Source organism: Eptatretus burgeri, chromosome 10 (assembly GCF_056783735.1).
Source record: "Eptatretus burgeri isolate ZD-2024b chromosome 10, Ebu_testis_v1, whole genome shotgun sequence".
NCBI classification, from domain to species: Eukaryota; Metazoa; Chordata; class Myxini; order Myxiniformes; family Myxinidae; genus Eptatretus; species Eptatretus burgeri.
In genome coordinates this window covers 102,656,879-102,678,776 of record NC_140970.1, presented here as the reverse complement: position 1 = coordinate 102,678,776, position 21,898 = coordinate 102,656,879, and the positions used below count along the sequence as shown (strand labels likewise).

Sequence of the window (21,898 nt, the reverse complement as noted above, 5' to 3'; positions counted from 1 at the left end):
ACTCTCCCTACAGATCATGATGTCATCCGCGAACATCATGGTCCATGGAGACTCCAGTCTGATCTCGTCCGTCAACCTGTCCATCACCATTGCAAACAGGAAAGGGCTCAGAGTCGATCCTTGGTGCAATCCCACTTTAACCTTAAACCGGTCCGTCATTCCTACCGCACACCTCACCGCTGTCACACTGTCCTCATACATATCCTGCACGATCCTCACATACTTCTCCACCACTCCCGACTTCCTCATACAATGCCACAACTCCTCTCTTGGCACCCTATCATAAGCTTTCTCTAAATCCACAAACACACAATGTAACTCTTTCTGGCCTTCCCTATACTTCTCCATCAACATTCTCAAAGCAAACATCGCATCAGTGGTGCTCTTTCCTGGCATAAACCCATATTGCTGCTCACAGATCGTCACCCCTCCTCTCAACCGAGCTTCCACTACTCTTTCCCACAACTTCATGGTGTGGCTTAACAACTTTATCCCTCTGTAATTTCCACAGCTCTGCACATCACCCTTATTCTTGAAAATCGGAATCAGTACACTTAATCTCCACTCCTCCGGCATCCTCTCACTTTCCAAGACTTTATTAAACAATCTGGTTAACAACCCCACTGCCATCTCTCCTAAGCACTTCCATGCCTCCACTGGTATACCATCTGGGCCAACCGCCTTTCCACTTTTCATCTTCTTCATAGCAGTCCTCACTTCATCCTTACTGATCCACCCCACTTCCAGATTCACTATCTCCACCTCTTCCAACCTTCTCTCTCTCTCATTTTCTTCATTCATCAGCTCCTCAAAGTACTCCATCCACCTTCTCAACACACTCTCCTCGCTCGTCAGCACATTCCCATTTGCGTCCTTTATCACCCGAACCTGCAGCACATCCTTCCCAGCTCGGTCCCTCTGTCTTGCCAATCGGTATAAATCCTTTTCCCCTTCTTTTGTATCCAGCTTCTCATACAGCTCGTCATATGCCTTTTCCTTGGCCTTTGCCACCTCTCTTTTGCTTTTCACCGCCACTCCTTATACTCCTGCCGACTTTCTTCATCTCTCTGACTATCCCACTTCTTTTTAGCCAACCCCTTCTTCCTTATACTTTCCTGTACTTCCTCATTCCACCACCAAGTCTCCTTATCTTCCTTCCTCTGTCCAGATGTCACACCAAGTACCTTCTGAGCTATCTCCCTCACAACTTCTGCTGTCGTTGCCCAATCATCCCACCCATCTTTACCACCATCCAGCGCCTGTCTCACCTCCTCCCTAAATTTCACGCAACAGTCTTCCTCCTTCAGCTTCCACCATCTGGTCCTTGGTTCAGCCCTCACTCTCTTCCTCAACCTCACCTCGAAAGTCATCCTACAGACCACCAATCGATGCTGTCGAGCTACACTCTCCCCTGCCACAACCTTACAGTCACTAATCTCTTTCAGGTTGCATCTCCTACTTAAGATGTAATCCACCTGTGTGCACTTACCTCCACTCTTGTATGTCACCCTGTGTTCCTCCTTCTTCTTGAAATACGTGTTTACCACTGCCATTTCCATTCTTTTTGCAAACTCTACCACCATTTGCCCTTCCACATTTCTCTTGTTGAGACCGTACCTCCCCATCACCTCCTCATCCTCTTTATTCCCTTCCCCAACATGTCCATTGAAATCTGCTCCAATCACCACTCTTTCATCCTTGGATACACTCTCCACCACTTCATCTAACTCACTCCAGAAATCTTCTTTATATTCCATCTCACACCCCATATGTGGGGCATATGCACTGATGACATTCATCATCACCCCTTCAATTTCCAACTTCACACTCATCACTCGGTCAGACACCCTCCTCACCTCCAATACCCTCTTGACATGATCTTCCTTCAGGATTATCCCGACACCATTTCTCCTCCCATCCACACCATGGTAGAACAGTTTGAAACCACCTCCAATGCTCCTCGCCTTACTCCCCATCCACTTGGTCTCTTGTACACACAGTATGTCCACCTTTCTTCTCTCCATCATATCAGCCAACTCTCGCCCTTTGCCAGTCATCGTCCCAACATTCAGAGTTCCAACTCTCACCTCCACACTTCTACCCTTCCCCCTCTCCCACTGCCTCCGGACTCGCCTTCCCCGTCTCCTTCTCCTCCTTCGCCCAGCAGTAGCACAATTTCCACTGGTACCCTGCTGACCACCGGTACCGGTGGCGGTCGTTGGTAACCCGGGCCTCGACCGATCCGGTATGGAAATTCGTTTTGTTGTCCGCATAATGATTTGGCATAGGTTTTTACGCCGGATGCCCTTCCTGACGCAACCCTGGTCGCCTCTTACGACACACAGGGATATGGTACACCTATTCTAACCGGGGCATACACCAGGCCCAGTACAACTGGTGCTCATTTCGCCGACCTCGGAAGGATGGCAGGCTGAGTCAACCCCCTGGTGTTTTCGACTTGGTTTATATATATTTATATATATATATAGATATATATATATTTATATATATACACATTATATAAATACATATATATATATATATATATATATGTATATATATATATGTATATATATATATATATATACATATATATATATGTATATATATATGTATGTATATATATATATATATATATATATATATATATATATATATATATATATATATATATATATATACATACATATATTAATTCAGTGTCCCAACGGGGCTTGAACTCAGGACCTCTTGGGTCCCAAGCCACTGCCCTTACCACTGCGCCAACACCAGGCTCACGTGTGTGAGCTCATACGTGTGTGCCCGTATGTGGAAAAAAAAATTGTGCCGTAAATAGTGATGTGATAGAACCGTGTCAAGTCATTGGTTGATAAATAAATGGCCATAACTTGGAAACCGCTTGTCAGATTAATATCAAACCTTGAAAAGGCACATCCTCAGGTCCCCAGCAATATTCCTGGGATGTTTCAATTAGAACGGACCAGTGGTTGTCGAGAAACGGCGGTCGCAGACACACATAGATGCATGCAGACAGACAGACAGACACAGAGATTGCTGAAATTATAGATAGACTAGTGCGGGCCTGTACGTGCGTGGCCGTACGTGCGTGCATGCCCGTACGTGCAAAAACAATTTTTTTTATTTTTTTTTAATTGTGACGTCAACAGTGATGTCGTAGCACTGTGTCCTGTCATTGGCTGATAAATAAATGGCCATAACTTGGGATCGGCTTGTCTGATTAATATCAAACCTTGAAAAGGCACATCCTCGGGTCCCCAGTGATATTCCTGACAAGTTTCAATCAGATCGGACCAGGAGTTGTCGAGAAACGGCGGTCACAGACACACACACATACAGACAAGCCGGTAGGCGGACATGTGTAGTCGCCTACCCAATAGAACCTGACGCGATGGGCCCGTTCGATGGGGAATGACCTGAGGATTAAGCACAAGAAAATTTATGATTCCAGCTTCAAGGGTTAATGCTGCAGATTGTTTTTTCCTTAAAATACCCCCACATTTAGAGGTTTTTTGGCCGTTGCTCGGAAACTGAGGGGTCCATGGCAACGGTTCTTTCTCACACATAACTAGGACATACCATGAACCTACCATACCAGTTTCATGTATAGCTGACTCATAGTCTCTGAGATATAACGAACTTCGTTTTTTTATTGTTTTCGACCAGGGTTCATTCAAAGTCTATCTTCTCCGACAGTTTTCATAGGATCCGGCTGGAAATTTTTGACAATATGGCTGAATGTACTGCTCACAGTCGCTCGTGGCCCGATTTTTGATTTTCAAAAAAATAATTTTTTTATGATTTTTCAAAAATTTCAGTCCCGTGACTTGGCAACGGTGGTCTCCATAGCAACGCTTCTCATTTGTACACAACTCGGTCATGGTATGAACCTACCCACCAAGTTTCATCGAAATCGCCATTGTATTAACGGAGCACTGGACCATACAGACATACAGACATACAGACATACAGACATACAGACATACAGACATACAGACATACAGACATACAGACATACAGACATACAGACATACAGACATACAGATCGACGGAAAAAGTGATAAGGGTAGATCAAAAAAAAAATTTTTTTTTCGACTTTATCGACGACCCAACAAACATATCGACGGAAAAAGTGATAATAAGGGTAGATCAAAAAAAAATTTTTATCGACTACCCAACAGACACACAGAGATTGCTGGAATTATAGATAGATGAAGTCGTGATGGGAAGGAGCCCATGATCTTTGACAATGACACTTTAAAAATCAAAACCTTCTCTCCACCTCCCCCCCCTCCAAAATGGAAACTTCTGCTCACCCACAAGACTATCAAGCTTGATGTTGGCTTCACGGTGGTTGGGGTGGCCTGCTTAAGATCTCAGGGTATTGAGTTTGAGGCCAACCGTTGAATTAACACCAGGAGGGTTGACTGGGCCTGCCATCCTGCCAAGGTCGGCAAAATGAGCACCGGTGTATTGGCAACGGGGTGGGGGGGGCACTGCATCAGCGGCATAGCCGTGCCCCCAGGAGATGACGCAGCCAAGCAGCCACAGGCTGCATCTAAATAAATAAATAAATAAATAATACAAACCCACAAGATCGAGCAGAGGTGAGAGTTCACTGTCCTCCCTTACTCTGCACTCACCACAAGCTAAAAACTCTGAAATCTGTGTCCATGTCATGCCTCTGTTCGTGTGTAACCCTTAGTTTCATTGATTCGCCACAATAGACTAAGTTGCAGCAAATCGAAAGTGTGCCACTAATGGTACATATTGAAGGTGTGCGAAGTTGTCTCATTTCGAACAGAAGATGACTGGAACTGCATCTCTATCTGGTGGTTTTATCTTCTCGAAGATGTAATGAACATTACACCCACGGCAATCGAACAATAGAATTGTGAGCGACAGTGTTTCGGGTTTATAAATGGACAACACGCAAGCTTTCCCGTGAAGTCGTGAAAATGTCTGCTTGTACAAGTAAGAACAACTCGCAAGTCTCCAAGGCCTTCGTCCTTCGCTCAATGCCGTACTGCTTGTACCTACGGGCCAGCATCGCATCTGTGTCTCTGGCATTCCGTGGAATCTAAAAGCTCTTAACATTGGAACGGGTCGAGGCAGGTCTTTAATACAAGAAATTCCGGGGTCGGGTAGCTCCATGCCAAATTTAGTATCTGGGTTTGTTGGACCAAGGAAGCTCCATGCCAGGTGTGGAGATGATTGGCTCGGAAAAAAAGGAATGATGTACAATTGTAATTTTGTTAAGAGGAAGATTTGTTGGGAAACCGGAAAGATGTTACGTCTGGTCTCCCTTTAGGAGGAGGAGAGACATTGTGTGTTGAACAATGTTGTTGGAAACATTGCACATTACCTGACTGTGACGTGTGTGTTCAAGTATTTTATCTTTTTATTTATTTATTTGTTTTCCTCCTGCTCTCCCTTCCATCCCCAGCCCACAGATGCCCCCCATGGCTGTGTTTTGTTTGTGCCTCGCGGTTCTCACTTCATCCATCTACCCAGTATTTTCTTCCCAGCTCGGTTCAAAGGGAGTAACAGCTACTCTTGATGCAAAATGGCCACACACAAGCCTGCTTTTGGAGGCCAGGTAATTTAAGAAAAATCTTGCTTTCGATAATTGTTTTTTATTTCTTATTTTTTTTTCATTTACATGTCTAGGCTCATGGAGAACTAAATGACAAAGGATAGCAGGTTCACAGGCTACCAAAGGGTATCGGAGGGAGGGTTGATGGACTTGGGTAAAGAGGAATAACAATGATATTTTGTTCACGATTTGCTGATAAATAGCCTTAATGTTGCATTCTGCACCAAAGTTATCCTCGGTGAAAGTGTGCTGACCTTTGTCAAGGTCTTTTGGCCTGGGTTGTGTTGTGTTGTGATCGAAACTTGGCCATGACTTGACAAAAGGTCTCCCCGTAGGCCAGCTATCATTTTGACATCATTTATGGAAAAAAAAACTGTCCAAGGTTTTATGGTCCTTTGATTGAACGCTCGCAATCGGACCTTCTGGAGATTGCACCGCAGAAACTGAATGTCCATGAGGGAATTGCCATTTGATTCACGTTATCCAAGAGTCCTTCAATCACTGAAAGGTCACCGATGTTAACAGCTGTTGGATTCGACGGGAGTTTCCTGTGATCTTTGACACCAATACCAATGATGAATGTTTAAATCTTTAATTGCGGTGACGGATAAATAATTAATGAGAGATTTAATACACGCAAGGTGAGTGTCTGTGAAATGTCGATCCAAAAACGAAGCGGGCATCAACCATGTAGAAACCTTGGTAGGAGACACTTTCCTGATCCAACACCACCGAAAGCTCATGGCTTTGAACAAGTGATTTATTTATCATCAATTTGCTTTGCTTTATTTATCCCTAACCATTCGATTATTATCCCCACACTTGTTGTAAAAAATGGGGACAATGCTCTTGGGCTCACCTGGTATAACCAGGGAACCACTGGTAGGCGTGGATGACCCGCAAAATATGTAACGGAGACGAAGGTCAGTACCTATATTGGGGGGGGGGGAACCCCTGATATATATATATATATATATATATATATATATATATATATATATATATATACATATATATATATATATATATATATATACTGTATATATTTTTTTAATGCTGCGAACAAGCTTGAGTCCAACACGTGTGATGAAGGTCGTGGTCAAGTTTCATCAAAACTATGTGTGTAGTTTCTGAGAAGAGATTAAATACGGTACTGATTACAGCTGAAATGTGATGAGCTCGAGAATCTCTCAACCTGAACCGACTTTCAAAATTTAAACTTCGGAATTGAACTTTGCAGCACTTCCGACTGCAAAACAAAAAAATTCTATTTTTTTTTTAGTGTTCATTTGTCCAAGTCACACATTGTTTTATACTCCGGACGTTGTTTTTGGACGACCCAGCCAGCCGTACCTTAGCATTGGAGTGCTCGCTTGAGTGCTTATACTGGTGGGCAGAATCTATTCCAAAGTACGTGATTCCATCCATGGGATTAAAAGTCATCGAGTAGTTTACTGGAATCGACGTCGATTCCGAGTAACTTTGACTGCAACGAAAGAAGGGTTTTTTTGTTTGTTTGTTTGTTTTTGTCCCTGTTGGGCATGTTCCGGTTACACGTGGCCTGGTAATGTATTTATTGAAAAGGAAAACACCCTTGGGGCATCCTGTTTGCTAAATAGCAGCAAAAGCAAGTCACTTGCAAACTAAACTTCCCCAAGTCAAGGGTGTGATCCTTTAAAATGAATAGCAAGGCATTTAGAGTTGGCCGGTAAAGCGTGCTCATAGCTTTGCTGACAGACGAGTAGGCAATACATTGATGAACAAAGTTTTGACATGTCATTCAAAAAGTCCAGAAGTGCACGCTGTCTTTCCTTCCCCTCTGCTCACACTGCCTTCCCTTCCCCTCTGCTCACACTGCCTTCCCTTCCCCTCTGCTCACGCTGCCTTCTCTTCCCCTCTGCTCACGCTGCCATCCCTTCCCCTCTGCTCACGCTGCCATCCCTTCCCCTCTGCTCACGCTGCCATCCCTTCCCCTCTGCTCACGCTGCCATCCCTTCCCCTCTGCTCACGCTGCCATCCTTCCCCTCTGCTCACGCTGCCATCCCTTCCCCTCTGCTCACGCTGCCATCCCTTCCCCTCTGCTCACGCTGCCATCCCTTCCCCTCTGCTCACGCTGCCATCCCTTCCCCTCTGCTCACGCTGCCATCCCTTCCCCTCTGCTCACGCTGCCATCCCTCCCCTCTGCTCACGCTGCCATCCCTTCCCCTCTGCTCACGCTGCCATCCCTTCCCCTCTGCTCACGCTGCCATCCCTTCCCCTCTGCTCACGCTGCCATCCCTTCCCCTCTGCTCACGCTGCCATCCCTTCCCCTCTGCTCACGCTGCCATCCTTCCCCTCTGCTCACGCTGCCATCCCTTCCCCTCTGCTCACGCTGCCATCCTTCCCCTCTGCTCACGCTGCCATCCTTCCCCTCTGCTCACGCTGCCATCCCTTCCCCTCTGCTCACGCTGCCATCCCTTCCCCTCTGCTCACGCTGCCATCCCTCCCCTCTGCTCACGCTGCCATCCCTTCCCTCTGCTCACGCTGGCATCCCTTCCCGTCTCCTCCCGCTGCCATCCCTCCCCTCTGCTCACGCTGCCATCCCTTCCCCTCTGCTCACGCTGCCATCCCTTCCCCTCTGCTCACGCTGCCATCCCTTCCCCTCTGCTCACGCTGCCATCCCTTCCCCTCTGCTCACGCTGCCATCCCTCCCCTCTGCTCACGATGCCATCCCTTCCCTCTGCTCACGCTGCCATCCCTTCCCTCTGCTCACGCTGCCATCCCTTCCCTCTGCTCACGCTGCCATCCCTTGCCCTCTGCTCACGCTGCCATCCCTTCCCCTCTGCTCACGCTGCCATCCCTCCCCTCTGCTCACGCTGCCATCCCTTCCCCTCTGCCCACGCTGCCATCCCTTCCCTCTGCTCACGCTGCCATCCCTTCCCCTCTGCTCACGCTGCCATCCCTTCCCTCTGCTCACGCTGCCATCCCTTCCCCTCTGCTCACGCTGCCATCCCTTCCCCTCTGCTCACGCTGCCATCCCTTCCCTCTGCTCACGCTGCCATCCCTTCCCCTCTGCCCACGCTGCCATCCCTTCCCCTCTGCTCACGCTGCCATCCCTTCCCTCTGCTCACGCTGCCATCCCTTCCCTCTGCTCACGCTGCCATCCCTTCCCTCTGCTCACGCTGCCATCCCTTCCCCTCTGCTCACGCTGCCATCCTTCCCCTCTGCTCACGCTGCCATCCCTTCCCCTCTGCTCACGCTGCCATCCTTCCCCTCTGCTCACGCTGCCATCCTTCCCCTCTGCTCACGCTGCCATCCCTTCCCCTCTGCTCACGCTGCCATCCCTTCCCCTCTGCTCACGCTGCCATCCCTCCCCTCTGCTCACGCTGCCATCCCTTCCCTCTGCTCACGCTGCCATCCCTTCCCTCTGCTCACGCTGCCATCCCTTCCCCTCTGCTCACGCTGCCATCCCTTCCCTCTGCTCACGCTGCCATCCCTTCCCCTCTGCTCACGCTGCCATCCCTTCCCTCTGCTCACGCTGCCATCCCTTCCCCTCTGCTCACGCTGCCATCCCTCCCCTCTGCTCACGCTGCCATCCCTTCCCCTCTGCCCACGCTGCCATCCCTTCCCCTCTGCTCACGCTGCCATCCCTTCCCCTCTGCTCACGCTGCCATCCCTTCCCCTCTGCTCACGCTGCCATCCCTTCCCCTCTGCTCACGCTGCCATCCCTTCCCCTCTGCTCACGCTGCCATCCCTTCCCCTCTGCCCACGCTGCCATCCCTTCCCCTCTGCTCACGCTGCCATCCCTTCCCCTCTGCTCACGCTGCCATCCCTTCCCCTCTGCTCACGCTGCCATCCCTTCCCCTCTGCTCACGCTGCCATCCCTTCCCTCTGCTCACGCTGCCATCCCTTCCCTCTGCTCACGCTGCCATCCCTTCCCTCTGCTCCCGCTGGCATCTCTTCCCCCCTGCCCACGCTGCCATCCCTTCCCCTCTGCTCACGCTGCCATCCCTTCCCCTCTGCTCACGCTGCCATCCCTTCCCCTCTGCTCACGCTGCCATCCCTTCCCCTCTGCTCACGCTGCCATCCCTTCCCCTCTGCTCACGCTGCCATCCCTCCCCTCTGCTCACGCTGCCATCCCTTCCCCTCTGCTCACGCTGCCATCCCTTCCCCTCTGCTCACGCTGCCATCCCTTCCCCTCTGCTCACGCTGCCATCCCTTCCCCTCTGCTCACGCTGCCATCCCTTCCCCTCTGCTCACGCTGCCATCCCTTCCCCTCTGCTCACGCTGCCATCCCTTCCCCTCTGCTCACGCTGCCATCCCTTCCCCTCTGCTCACGCTGCCATCCCTTCCCCTCTGCTCACTCTGCCATCCCTTCCCCTCTGCTCACGCTACCTTTTCTCCCTACTCTCTTGGTATTCCCTTCAGCGAAGCGACAGGTGGTATTTGCTCGTGTATTATATGCAGAGCGACATGAGGCAATGCCAGTGTGCATTTTTATGTGAATTACTCGTTCATTGATGTCTGGAGATAATAAAGAAATAATTTCCATCTTCAGCTGTCTCACTGCCAGTCTTTCATCCTCTGCTTTATCCAATCTGCTCACAGTTCAGCTGAGCCACACACTTTCAACCACCACTACGCACTACCCGCACCCCTTCCTTCTTTGTTAACCTCTCAGCATCGAAGCCGTTTGCTTGCCTCCACTTCTTTGTTCCTCTTTTCTCTTGTCTGTGGAAGAGTCCACCTGTTCAATCGCATCCTTCCCTCTTATACTTCAAGGCAGCAGTCCATCACCATCACCTCTCAACTCCCATCACCATCTCCGACGCTTCCTTCAACCCACGTTATCTTGGTCTTTCTTTAACCTTGCATTGTATTGTATTTTGAGCCTGGGGCCACAACTTCATGAGGATCATAGTGTAGACACCAATCACATCAGCTCTTGCTTTGTGATCACGTTGCAGTGACACAATCAAAGGTTAACTTGATCTCGTATTCCTCCTCATTTTTCACCTTGCAGTGAATTTTTAGCTGAAGAAGGGGAGGAGACGTTTTGGGAGTTTGTCCAGACTGTTTTGGACTTTTCCTTTGTTCAAGGTATGGATCATTTATATTTACCTTTTGTTTCTTGTTAACTCCCAAGGCATCTTTACCTCTGCCACCGAAGGTGGACATGTGTTATGTTTTCACTGCTGTCTGTATGTTTGTTTGTCTGTGAGCAGGATATCTCAGAAAGTTATGAACAGATTTGGACGAAACTTGATGGACAGGTTGGGAGTGTGACGAGAAAAACGATTAGATTTTGGTGAAGATCTGGATCTGAATCCTATAGTTTTGAGTGGTTCTTCACCATTGAAAGATGGGGCCAAAAACGAGACGCATCACGATATTTCAAAAAGTTACGCATGGATTCTGCCAAAACCTGGTGGATGAGTTGGGTAGATGATGAGAACAAGCCGGTTAGATTTTGTTTCAGGTCTGGATCCAGATCTAGCCTCTCGGTGCGGTATAAAACGTAAACCGTTCAGTTTGGCCGAGGTGTGTGATCTCGCGAATGCCGTTCTAGTTAACCTCCGCCATCTTCGAAGATGGATGGAGGTTACTGTTTTCACCCCTTTCTGTTTGTTTGTTTGTTTGTGAACAGTATTACGGAAAAACTCCTCGACGGATTTCGACGAAACTTGGTGGGGGGGGGGGTTAGGTATGGTCCAAGGATCATGCCATTAAATTTTGGACTTGGTCCCCCCTACCCCCAAAAAAATTGTTAGAGAAAAAGAATTTTTTTTTTTTTGCATTTCTACATGTTTTAAGTGATTTCCAACCCCCCCCCCCCAATTTTTTTTTACCCTCCCCCCCAAAAATAGAGAATTTTTTTGGCATTTCTACATGTTGTAAGTGATTTCCAATCCCCCCCCCAAAAAAAATTGTTAGAGAAAAAATTATTTTTTGCATTTCTTCATATTTTAAGTGTTTCCAACCCCCCACCCAAAAAAAAATTGTTTGAGAAATTTTATTTTTTTTGCATTTTTACATGTTTTGTTATTTCCAACCCCCCCCCAAAAAAATTGTTAGAGAAAATTTTTTTATTGCGTTTCTTCATATTTTAAGTGTTTCCAACCCCCCCCCAGCCAAAAAAAATTGTTTGAGAAATTTTTTTTTTTTTTTTTGCATTTTTACGTTTTAAGTGATTTCCAACCCCCCCCAAATTTTTTTACCCCCTCCAAAAAAAAGAAATTTTTTTTTGCATTTCTACATGTTTTAAGTGATTTCCAACCCCCTCTCCCCCAAGAAGAAAAAAAAAATTTGCAACTTTTTTTTCAACAAAATTTCGATTTTTTTATTTTTTTTTTTGCATTTTTACATGATTTAAGTGATTTCCAATCCCCCCCCCCCCGAAAAAAATGGAGAAAAGAACTATAACTCTCAGCACTGTTGACATATTTAATGAATAAGATATAAGGTTCACTTGAGTGACCCAGCAGTATTGGCGGCGGATGTTTTGCACTCTCCCGAGTGCTCCCCCTCTAGTTTGTGTTGTTATTTAAAGTTGACCAATGATTATGATAAAAGAGTTGTAACCCTCTCTTTTTTATTTTTTTATTTTTTTATTTTTTTAACCACAAGGAAATATGACTTTTCAATATTTGTTTTTTTGTTCTGGGAAAATTTAGAAGCAAATCTGCATCTATCAGCTGAGTGGGTTACATCACCTGTGATGACGAACACTGGAGTCGATTAGTTTGATTTTGTTTATTTATTTGTTTGTATTTTAATCTCAGCATTGCCTTTTTTGGCGATCATTGGAATTTTTTTGCTGATGGTGTAATTCCGCGTGAATCCTCCAGCTTTAGAGTCTCAGTTGTACGACCTGCTGATCAAGAAGGCAGCGCAGTTCCTTTCACCTGTGCAACTCTCACTGCTCAAGTTTTCTCTTTCGATCCGGACGTACTCTCCCGCCGTACACATGTGTCGCCAGGTATTCTTTCTGGAGCTGTGAAAACGTTTGGCTTGCTCAGGCAGCAAATGATGGAGGTGTACACCACTAAAATGGTTACAACTTGCTACCTTTAAATTGCATGATGCTGCTTATTTCTCACCTGTGTGGCGTGTCGCATTTCATATCGACAGCTGGCAGAAGAGGAGTCTCCACCTATTGGTTGTGAGGCATTCGTTGTGGTACATGGGCAAACATCCTGCATACCGGAGGACCTTACCAAACTGCTCATTTCAGCAGGAGACAGGTAAAAACGTGTTGGCTGCTTCACCTTCCTCTACTCAACTGCCGAACTACCTGGATAACATGCGACACATATCGTCTGAAAACTCGATTTTTAGACCAGGAACTAGGCAACCAAGCGGTCAGACTGCTGCTTTCTCAAAATTAATGAATCGTTCAGTTTCGTGGTTAATGAAAACGTGAAGATGAAAAGCACCGACGTTTCAGGCATAGCCCTCTTTTTGCGCCTCCAAAGGACAAGGCCCAAAACGTCAGCGCTTTGCGATGTTTTACGGCGGCGGATAACTTTAACCATTTTATTCTCTTGTGCCGCCAGCACAGACCACGAGCGCATTGCCGGAATTGGCAACTATTTATTTATTTATTTATTTTGGTCAAATAGTTTGGTAAACAATGTTTTAATCAACAAAGCTATGATTATCAACCCCGGCAGTCTCCACGACCATCTATCCGGTCGGTCAAATTTCCAGTCGGCTGATCTCCTGCCCCTCTTTATCAGGCCACGACCTACGCTTTTCAAGGGTGACCACAAGTTTCCAGGAGCAGGAGACCCTCCCGTTGTGGTCTTGTTATATGCTGAGATTGGCACGCCAGCTTTTTCTTCTTTCCATCATCTGCTTTCCAAGTTGGCACAAGCTGGAGATCTGGTCTATGTCCTCCGACATTACGTTAAGGTTTGGCTTACCTTTCCGAAGCGATATTTCTCTTTGAAACCGTTTAACTTTGGCATGACTTTTTGTAACGGAGAATTGAAATGTGTCCAGCCCGTGTACAGGAAATGGGTGATTAACTTCGTATCCTTTGTTTTCCCTTTTAGAAGCCAAGTGACAGGAAGGTTCGACTTTCAGGTTATGGAGTCGAGCTTGCTATCAAGAGCACGGAGTACAAAGCAAAGGATGACGCTCAAGTCAAAGGTGCGTCTTTTCAGTGGTATTCAACTCTGCCTTCTTACTTGGTCATGGGAACATTACGTACCTGCATAGGTCATTCCCAAAAATGTTCATCAACTTGTCATATGTACAAGTCTAAACATTTTTTTTCAACTTCCTTGCAAAATGCTGACATTAACGCAACAATATTGGGTATGCTTCTTTGTGATGTCACATAATTGGATGTCGGGCTGACAGGTATAGCTCGGAGGTAGCGCACGTTCATGTCTTGGTTTGATTTCCTTCTGGTGTTTCATGGGCAGGCCATTGTGTTTCTGAGATGCCCTCTTTCAGACAGATGCTAAACTGACCGTTCCGTCGGTTTACATTTTCTGGCAAACAAAAATATCTTTTGGTGGCTTTGAAAACAGTAGGCCCTTGTGTGCAGTTGTCCTGGCCAGATTCCAAATTCCTTCCCAAATTTTTGGAGGAACTGAATCGGCAGCACAGTAACGATGCAACAAGCGGAGCAAATCCACAAATTGATCCCGATCACGCATGCATCTAATAGGTCTCTCTCGTCCCTGAGGAAGCCACCGATGATTTTGATTTGCTGCTGTTTGCAGATGGCAACATGAATGCATCGGTGCTGGAGGTGCAGGACGTGGTGGATGAAATTCAGGGATTCTTGTTTGGCAAACTCAAGTAAGCATCGTGATGTATGTCAGACAAGATTATTCGCTGGAGAATAGTGTGGACTCCCAAAAAAGGCATGACGACGTGCTGCAGGCCTGGATGTTCGTAACTATAATGATTGCAGAAATGAAGGAAATGTTGACCTTTTTATAAAGTAATATGAACATTGATGGGCATTGGTTGAATGGGTACAGATGGACAAGTCACAAGATGTCACCCATTTTAATATACAAAGGAAGGAACATCTATTTGAAAGAAATTTTGAGTGAGTGAGTAAGTGAGGAGCCAAATGAGTGTCCCTGACTGTATGCAGGTCAAGGACTGGAAACGTAAGAACTGAGTTTTCATGTCTTGTTCCTTTACTCTCATGATGAACCCATTGCCATTGCCCATGCCTTGCACCCACATCAGGCAGTTTCACCCTGAATTGAAGGATAACCTTCAGGAACTGAGGACACACCTTGTCGAGAGCACCAATGAGATGGCTCCTCTTAAAGTGTGGCAGCTTCAAGGTATGGGCAACTCATGTGATTTAAGAACTCCATAACACGTGACTGCATCATCAAATTCGGTCACTCGAGTTCTTGTCATCCCAAACCCCCTAGATCTCAGCTTCCAAACTGCTGCCCGTGTAATGTCTGCCCCGAGAGGTGAGGGCCTACGGGTCTTGAGAGACATCAGTCAAAACTTTCCCAACAAAGCAAGGTGATGTTTTCAGCTCGTTCACTCATTTGTCCGTTATAGCTAGCTTTGCTGTCCCATTTGTTCCATGATGTGTATCGTTCACAGGAGGCTCTTGTTTTTGTGCTTTGTTTGGTGAAATAAATTTACTGTAGTTCTGTCGTGATGATTGTGTTGGCTTTTTACATTGTTGTCAACTGGTGAAAACCTGTAAAATCACACTGTTGGAGCAGTTTATGAGGATTTATTGCTCATCAACTTTTAACGCAAGTATTACAATCATAAAGAAATCTGAATTGGAAAATCTTTTTTATCTATGCAGCTGAAGGTGGATGGATGTTGTTTTCACCCCTGTCTGTTTGTTGGGAGGTTGATCCAGTCGAAAAAAAAAAAAAAAGAAGTTAAAAAAAAAAATTCTTGAAATTTGTTCTATCCTTATTATCAGTTTTTCCATCGATATGTATGTCTGTCTGTCCGTCTGTCTGTTCGGTCCAGTGCTCCGTTAATACAATGGCGATTTCGATGAAACTTGGTGGGTAGGTTCATACCATGACCCAGTTGTGTGCAAATGAGAAGCGTTGCTATGGAGACCACCGTTGCCAAGTCACGGGACTGAAATTTTTGAAAAATCATAAAAAAAAATTTTTTTGAAAATCAAAAATCGGGCCACGAGCGACTGTGAGCAGTGCATTCAGCCATATTGTCAAAAATTTCCAGCCGGATCCTATGAAAACTGTCGGAGAAGATAGACTTTGAATGAACCCTGGTCGAAAACAATAAAAAAAAACGAAGTTCATTATATCTCAGAGACTATGAGTCAGATATACATGAAACTGGTATGGTAGGTTCATGGTATGTCCTAGTTATGTGTGAGAAAGAACCGTTGCTATGGACCCCTCCGTTGCCTAGCAACGGCCGAAAAACCTCTATATGTGGGGGTATTTTAACAAAAAAAAATCTGCAGCATTAACCCTTGAAGCCAGAATCATGAATTTTCTTGTGCTTAATCCTCAGGTCATTCCCCATCGAACGGGCCCATCGCATCAGGTTCTATTGTGTAGGCGACTACCCATGTCCGCCTACCGGCTTGTTTGTCTGTCTGTGTGTTCGATCCAGTGCTCCGTTAATAAAATGGCGATTTCGATAAAACTTGGTTGGTAGGTTCATACCATGACCTAGTTGTGTGCAAATGAGAACCGTTGCTATGGACACCACCGTTGCCGAGCAACGGGACTGTGAAATGTTTGAAAAATCATAAAAAATTTTATTTTTTCAAAAATCGGGCCATGAGCGACTGTGGGCAGTACATTCAGCCATATTGTCAAAAATTTCCAGCCGGATCCTATGAAAACTGTCAGAGAAGATAGACTTTGAATGAACCCTGGTCGAAAACGATAAAAAAACGAAGTTCGTTATATCTCGGAGACTATGAGTCAGATATACATGAAACTGGTATGGTAGGTTCATGGTATGTCCTAGTTATGTGTGAGAAAGAACCGTTGCTATGGACCCCTCCGTTGCCTACCAACGGCCGAAAAACCTCAATGTGGGGGTATTTTAACGAAAAAACAATCTGCAGCATTAACCCTTGTAGCCAGAATCATGAATTTTCTTGTGCTTAATCCTCAGGTCATTCCCCATTGAACGGGTCCATAATGTCAGGTTCTATTGGTTAGGCGACTACCCATTTCCACCTACCGGATTGTCTGTCTGTCTGTAAGCAGCATATCACAAAAGGTTATGGAGAGATTCGGATGAAACTTGGACAGGTTGCGTGTGTGACCGCACCAAATTTATTTGATTTTGGTGAAGATGCATATCCGGACACAATAATTTATTTATTTATTTGTTTGTTTATATTTTCAAAATGATTCTTCACCTTTGAAAGATCTGGCCAAAAAAACGGACATGTAGCATGATGTTTCAAAAAGTTGTGATGAGTTGGGTTGGTGATGAAAGCAAGCCAACTTGATTCAGATCAGGCCTATCGGTGGGATACAAACCGTCAACTGTTCAGCCTGGTGGAGGTGCGCGTTGGTGCCAAGTGCCGTTCTGGTTTGGTTCATTAAATCGATGAACATCTGAAAGAACAAGACCAAAGATCCACTGCAAAGTGAATCTTCAATTGCTCAACTATCAGATCTACAATTCCTTCTCAACCTCCTGCTTACTTTGTTGAAGCGCAGCATTCATGCCCTGACTACCTGCTTTTTAGGTCATTGTGAATAAACTTTGCCAATGACCGATGCGTCCACTACCGGTCAAGAGTTTTAGAACACCCCCATTTTCCCAGTTTTTACTGAAATTTAAGCAGTTTAATGTTTCAATGTTCTCTGAAATTAAAGCATAGAACAAATTTACGGTTGCAGATAAAAAAGGAAATCGTGCAATCGTTTTGTTGAACAAAATTTTATCTAAATTTTTGACTCCTCAAAGTAGCCATCTTTTACAGATATAACAGCCTTGTGGCATTCTTTCTCTAATGGAAATCAAATATTGTTCGGAAAGTTCTTCCCAACACTGTTGCAGAAGTTCCCACAAATGTGTTGCACTTGTAGGTTGCTTTGATTTCACCCTTCTGTCCAGTTCATCCCAAACCAGCTCTGGGTTTTAAGTCTGGAAACTGTGCTGGCCATTCCATGATTTGAAGCCTACCGTCTTGTTCTTTTCTTCTAAGGTAGTTCTGATATAGCCTGGAGGTATGTTTTGGGTCGTTATCTTGCTGAAGGATGAACCCCTGACCAACTAGATGTTGACCAGAGGGTATTGCATGGTGCTGCAAAATGCTGTGATAACCCTTTTGGTTCAGGGTGCCAGTCACTCTGTCTGTGCAAGTCGGCGACTCTGGATCCAGCAAAAGAGCCGCAGATCATCACACTTCCTACTCCATGTTTGACAGTTGGTGTCACACACTGAGGAACCATCCTTTCCCCTACTCGACGACGTACAAATACCTTGCGTGATGAACCGAAAATTTCAAATTTTGATTCATCGGTCCATAAGACCTTCTTCCAGTTTTCAGTTGTCCACTGGTGGTGCTTCATGGCCCAGGCAAGCCTCTTTTTCTTATTTTGCCATCTTGGCAATGGCTTTCTTACTGCCACTCGACATGTCAAACCTGCAGCTCAAAGTCTTTTCTTCACAGTTGAAACTGAGACTTCCTTACTTCGACCAGTGTTAATCTGTGTTTGAAGCTGCTGTCCTGTGAGCCGCCTATCACACAAGCTCTTGACTCTCAGAAATGTGTCTTCTGATTGTGTTGTTGCTTTGAGTTTGCCAGACCTCTTCCTGTCAGTTTCCTCCAGTTTCCAAGTGCCTTTTGATGGTGTAGGAAACTGTACTCACTGACACCTTGGCTTTTTTGCAATTTCTCTAAAGGAAAGACCTCCACTTTTCAGGGTTATAATGGTCTGTCTGTCTTCCTTTGTTAATTGTCTTTTTCTCGCCATTATTAGAGCAATATACTACTTCCTGCAGTGCAATATTGTCAAAATAATGCTTCAGACGGTGTAGCAACACAGTCTGTTCCAACACTGCTCTTATGCAGACAGAGGGTTTGTAACTAATCAACAAAACTTGGGACACCTGTAGGAATTGTTTGCATCAACTTTCAAGGCTTAATTTACTTCTATTGCTGCAGAACAGCTGCAGTTGCTAACCCATTACTTGTTCCCTGAAAAGGGCTTTTTAGCAACTCTCAAATTTGCATTATTTTTCAGTTTTTGGTAACCTAATCTTTTTTTTTTAACCTCCTGGCAGTTTACCGCTTAGCTTTGTACCATTTCAGGTTATTCACTGGACTTGATCTGCTTAAATTTCAGTAAAAACTGGAAAAATGGGGGTGTTCTAAAACTTTTGACCGGTAGTGTACCTATATTGTATCTCGACCAGTAGTGCGGAAAGGAATCAAATACCTTGTCAGACGTCGTCGTTGAAAACTTTTACAAATGGCTTTCGATCTCCAATGGGTAGCACTTTAATTTTTAGTCGACAATATCTCAGGATCGAATTGCCTGATTTCCAAACAGTTGTATTTTACTTTGATCAATGAATCAATTATTCAGGAAGGAATAACTCGTTTTAGACTGTGGGCATTTTAAATTTCAATTACGACGAAATCCTTAATTTTGTGGAATGACCTGCATCATGTCTGGAGAAGCCTCCATTGTCATGCGCATAAAAAAAAAATGACCTGCAGACCTTGATGTTTGAAATGTCCTTTTTCCAAAAGGACGCTCACACGGACCAAAGTTAGCAGCGACATGAGGAACGAGATAGAAGAGAATCAGAAGGTAAATATCTTGACATGGAGGCGAGTGTTGAATTGTTACCGGTGTTTCGGTGTTGGGCTTCCTTTACCAATGTGAAAATTCCAATTTTAGCTCGAAATCGATTGTTTGGATTTTGTGACCACCCCCTTTTTCTTTTTTTTATGGATGTATTTCCTCTTTTACGAAACAGTATTTCTCCGGGAGTCATGGCATCCACCCAGGTGAATCTGCGTTATTCATCAACGGACTCAATGTTGACCTTGACCTTCATGATCCTTTCACGTGAGTCAATTTGTAAAGCTGCAGTAACTAAGCTGGCTTTCCCAGAGCCTTACTGCACACAACAGCTTGTACAGCAGCAGCTTGTTAAATGCATACGAGTGTTGTTACGTATCAGCTGGTATGTTAAGTTAGTGTGGTCTGTGTTGGTAAGAACATTTTTTTTTGTGTAACCAGGGACCCTTTAGAATATAGTTTCCCTGTACTTATGTATGCAGTGAGGAGCTGTATTGGTAACATAGAGAAGTGTAATTTGTATGCGTCATCTCTGGGAACGAGGTAAGGAGAGGGGTGAATTTGGATGTTTTAGTTCATGTTTCGGCCGAGAAACCCCTCTTGCACCCGATACTCTGAGTACAAGGCATTTGGCAAGGACCCACAATAGGTGTGCTGCCATTGGTGCACTGGAAGGTGTCGCATCATGAGGTCAGACAGTGCTGGTGGCAATACCCTATCGATGTGACATCACGATGGCAGCTGCGGCATGCGGCCTCATTGCCTGATGCCAGGAGATTAGCAAAGAACGTTTTGAAAGCATGGTGCGTGACCAGGGGGAAAGGTGTTAAAAGGCCGTACACACTCATTTTCTCCCTCTCCTCTCCTCTCCTCTCCTCTCCTCTCCTCTCCTCTCTCTTCCCGCTCTTTTCTCCTGCACTTCTCCTCTCACTCTCTTGGAAGCTGAGTGACTGAACAGGAGGCGAATTGAGTTGGTCAGAGCCCGGGACGCCTGTGCTTTCTCCGGGGTGGGTAGCATCAGCCGAGAACGAGCCCACCTTTGTGGATGTCGAAGTGCTGACCTGTGCCACCCTGAAGTCCTTCCCTATGCTTCGTTTTGGAGCCCTGCACACCCATATCCTTCAAGACCTTGCCTGGTTTCTCCACTTTGTGCATGAATGCACGTTGCATCATAGGTTCTTTGGTGCCATGTGGTCATAAATGATATATTATTATACCTTTAAAAAACTTTATATAATAATTGATAAGAGTAATGCAAGGCATGGAATCCATCATTGCTGCTGATGTCCAATTTTCCTGTTTTCAAACAACCAAATCATTGACCATCAGTTTGGATTCTATCCTGATCAATCAACTTTGGACATGCTGCTGTACCTCTCTAAGCAATGGATGGAGGCCCTAAATCTCAAACATGAGTTTAGCACCATCTCTATGGACACATCTCAGGCATTCCAAACTGTCTGTTTTCTTGCTTTGCTTGTCAAGCTCTTGTCCTGCGGCATACAAGGCCACCTTCATCCGTATATTTATAACTTCCTCCATTCGTGCAGTCATTGTGTTATGACGCAAAACCTCTCCTCTCCTTTCCCAATGGAGATTGAAGTGTTGGAAGGCAATGCCTTGGGCCCAGTCTTGTTTCCAGTCTACATAAATTATATATTTGATGCTCGATAAAACCATCTCGATCTTTTTGCTAAGGAATCCACATTGTGTCATGCAATGATCCATACTACTAATGGGCAGACAGCAGCTGTGTCACTCTCAACTGGTTTGATAACTGCAACATATGCTTTAATCTTGGAAAATTTCACTCGCCCTGCTCGTCTACAAGCATCATCAAACGAACCCACCTGTCTGTTTCCATGGTCAGCCATTGGAAGATGTTCATTCATCTGAACTTGTTTGGTACAAAATCTGAATAAAGTGAGAGGTACACAAGGCCGAAAAGGTCTTTGGCCATGGCTCAATCGAGTACGGCTTTGGAGCTCAGCTTTGCTACATTGTCACTGCTCTTCCATATGGGCTGGCACTCCAGCATCATGTCAGTATAACCTGGATTATGTGGCATCTAAAACAATTCCAGATGTACACATTGTTCTCCACTCTTCACTCGGGGCTTCAAGCAGGTGGAGCGCTGCCATCTCGCATCATCCCCTATCTATATCCACAATTGTTATTACCCCCCCCCCCCCACTCACCCTCCCCAACCCAGCCCTCTTACTTGCTGTTTGCAGTGTTTCCTCTTCTTCCTCTCCCTCCTCCTCCTCCTCCTCCTCCTCCTACTCCCTTCTTTTATTCTTTAATTTCCTTGCTTATTGTGTCCAAGTTGCCTCGCTGCCCTACTATCAGGTCATAACTCTTTCACCTGGTTCTTCCGTGAACCTTGACGTTGTAAAGAAATAAATTTGCTTTCATTCATCCCCTGAAAAATATTGACTTGCTTTGCAACAGTCTGTTTCCACAAGAACGTGTGCACTTTAGCGGAATGTATAACTGTATCGGTTTGGTAAGATGGCACACCATCAGGTTGTTT

The 21,898-nt window shown here is 45.5% G+C and overlaps 1 protein-coding gene across 6 annotated transcripts in view; it reads left to right on the top strand.

The window, feature by feature from the left end:
* The window catches only part of UGGT1 (UDP-glucose glycoprotein glucosyltransferase 1), a 93,877-nt gene that overhangs the window by 3,694 nt on the left and 68,285 nt on the right, over window positions 1-21,898 (top strand). For all 6 annotated transcript variants that reach the window (XR_015062737.1, XM_085899741.1, XM_085899740.1 and 3 more), the window contains exons 2-12: window positions 5,465-5,617; window positions 10,617-10,693; window positions 12,442-12,572; window positions 12,725-12,837; window positions 13,333-13,507; window positions 13,651-13,747; window positions 14,329-14,407; window positions 14,810-14,910; window positions 15,004-15,103; window positions 19,311-19,371; window positions 19,541-19,632. Coding sequence is in view for 5 of the 6 variants with exons in the window: in XM_085899737.1 (XP_085755863.1) it covers window positions 5,465-5,617; window positions 10,617-10,693; window positions 12,442-12,572; window positions 12,725-12,837; window positions 13,333-13,507; window positions 13,651-13,747; window positions 14,329-14,407; window positions 14,810-14,910; window positions 15,004-15,103; window positions 19,311-19,371; window positions 19,541-19,632 (1,179 nt within the window). In the remaining variant the exon portion in view is untranslated. The remainder of the gene's footprint in view (window positions 1-5,464; window positions 5,618-10,616; window positions 10,694-12,441; window positions 12,573-12,724; window positions 12,838-13,332; window positions 13,508-13,650; window positions 13,748-14,328; window positions 14,408-14,809; window positions 14,911-15,003; window positions 15,104-19,310; window positions 19,372-19,540; window positions 19,633-21,898) is intronic.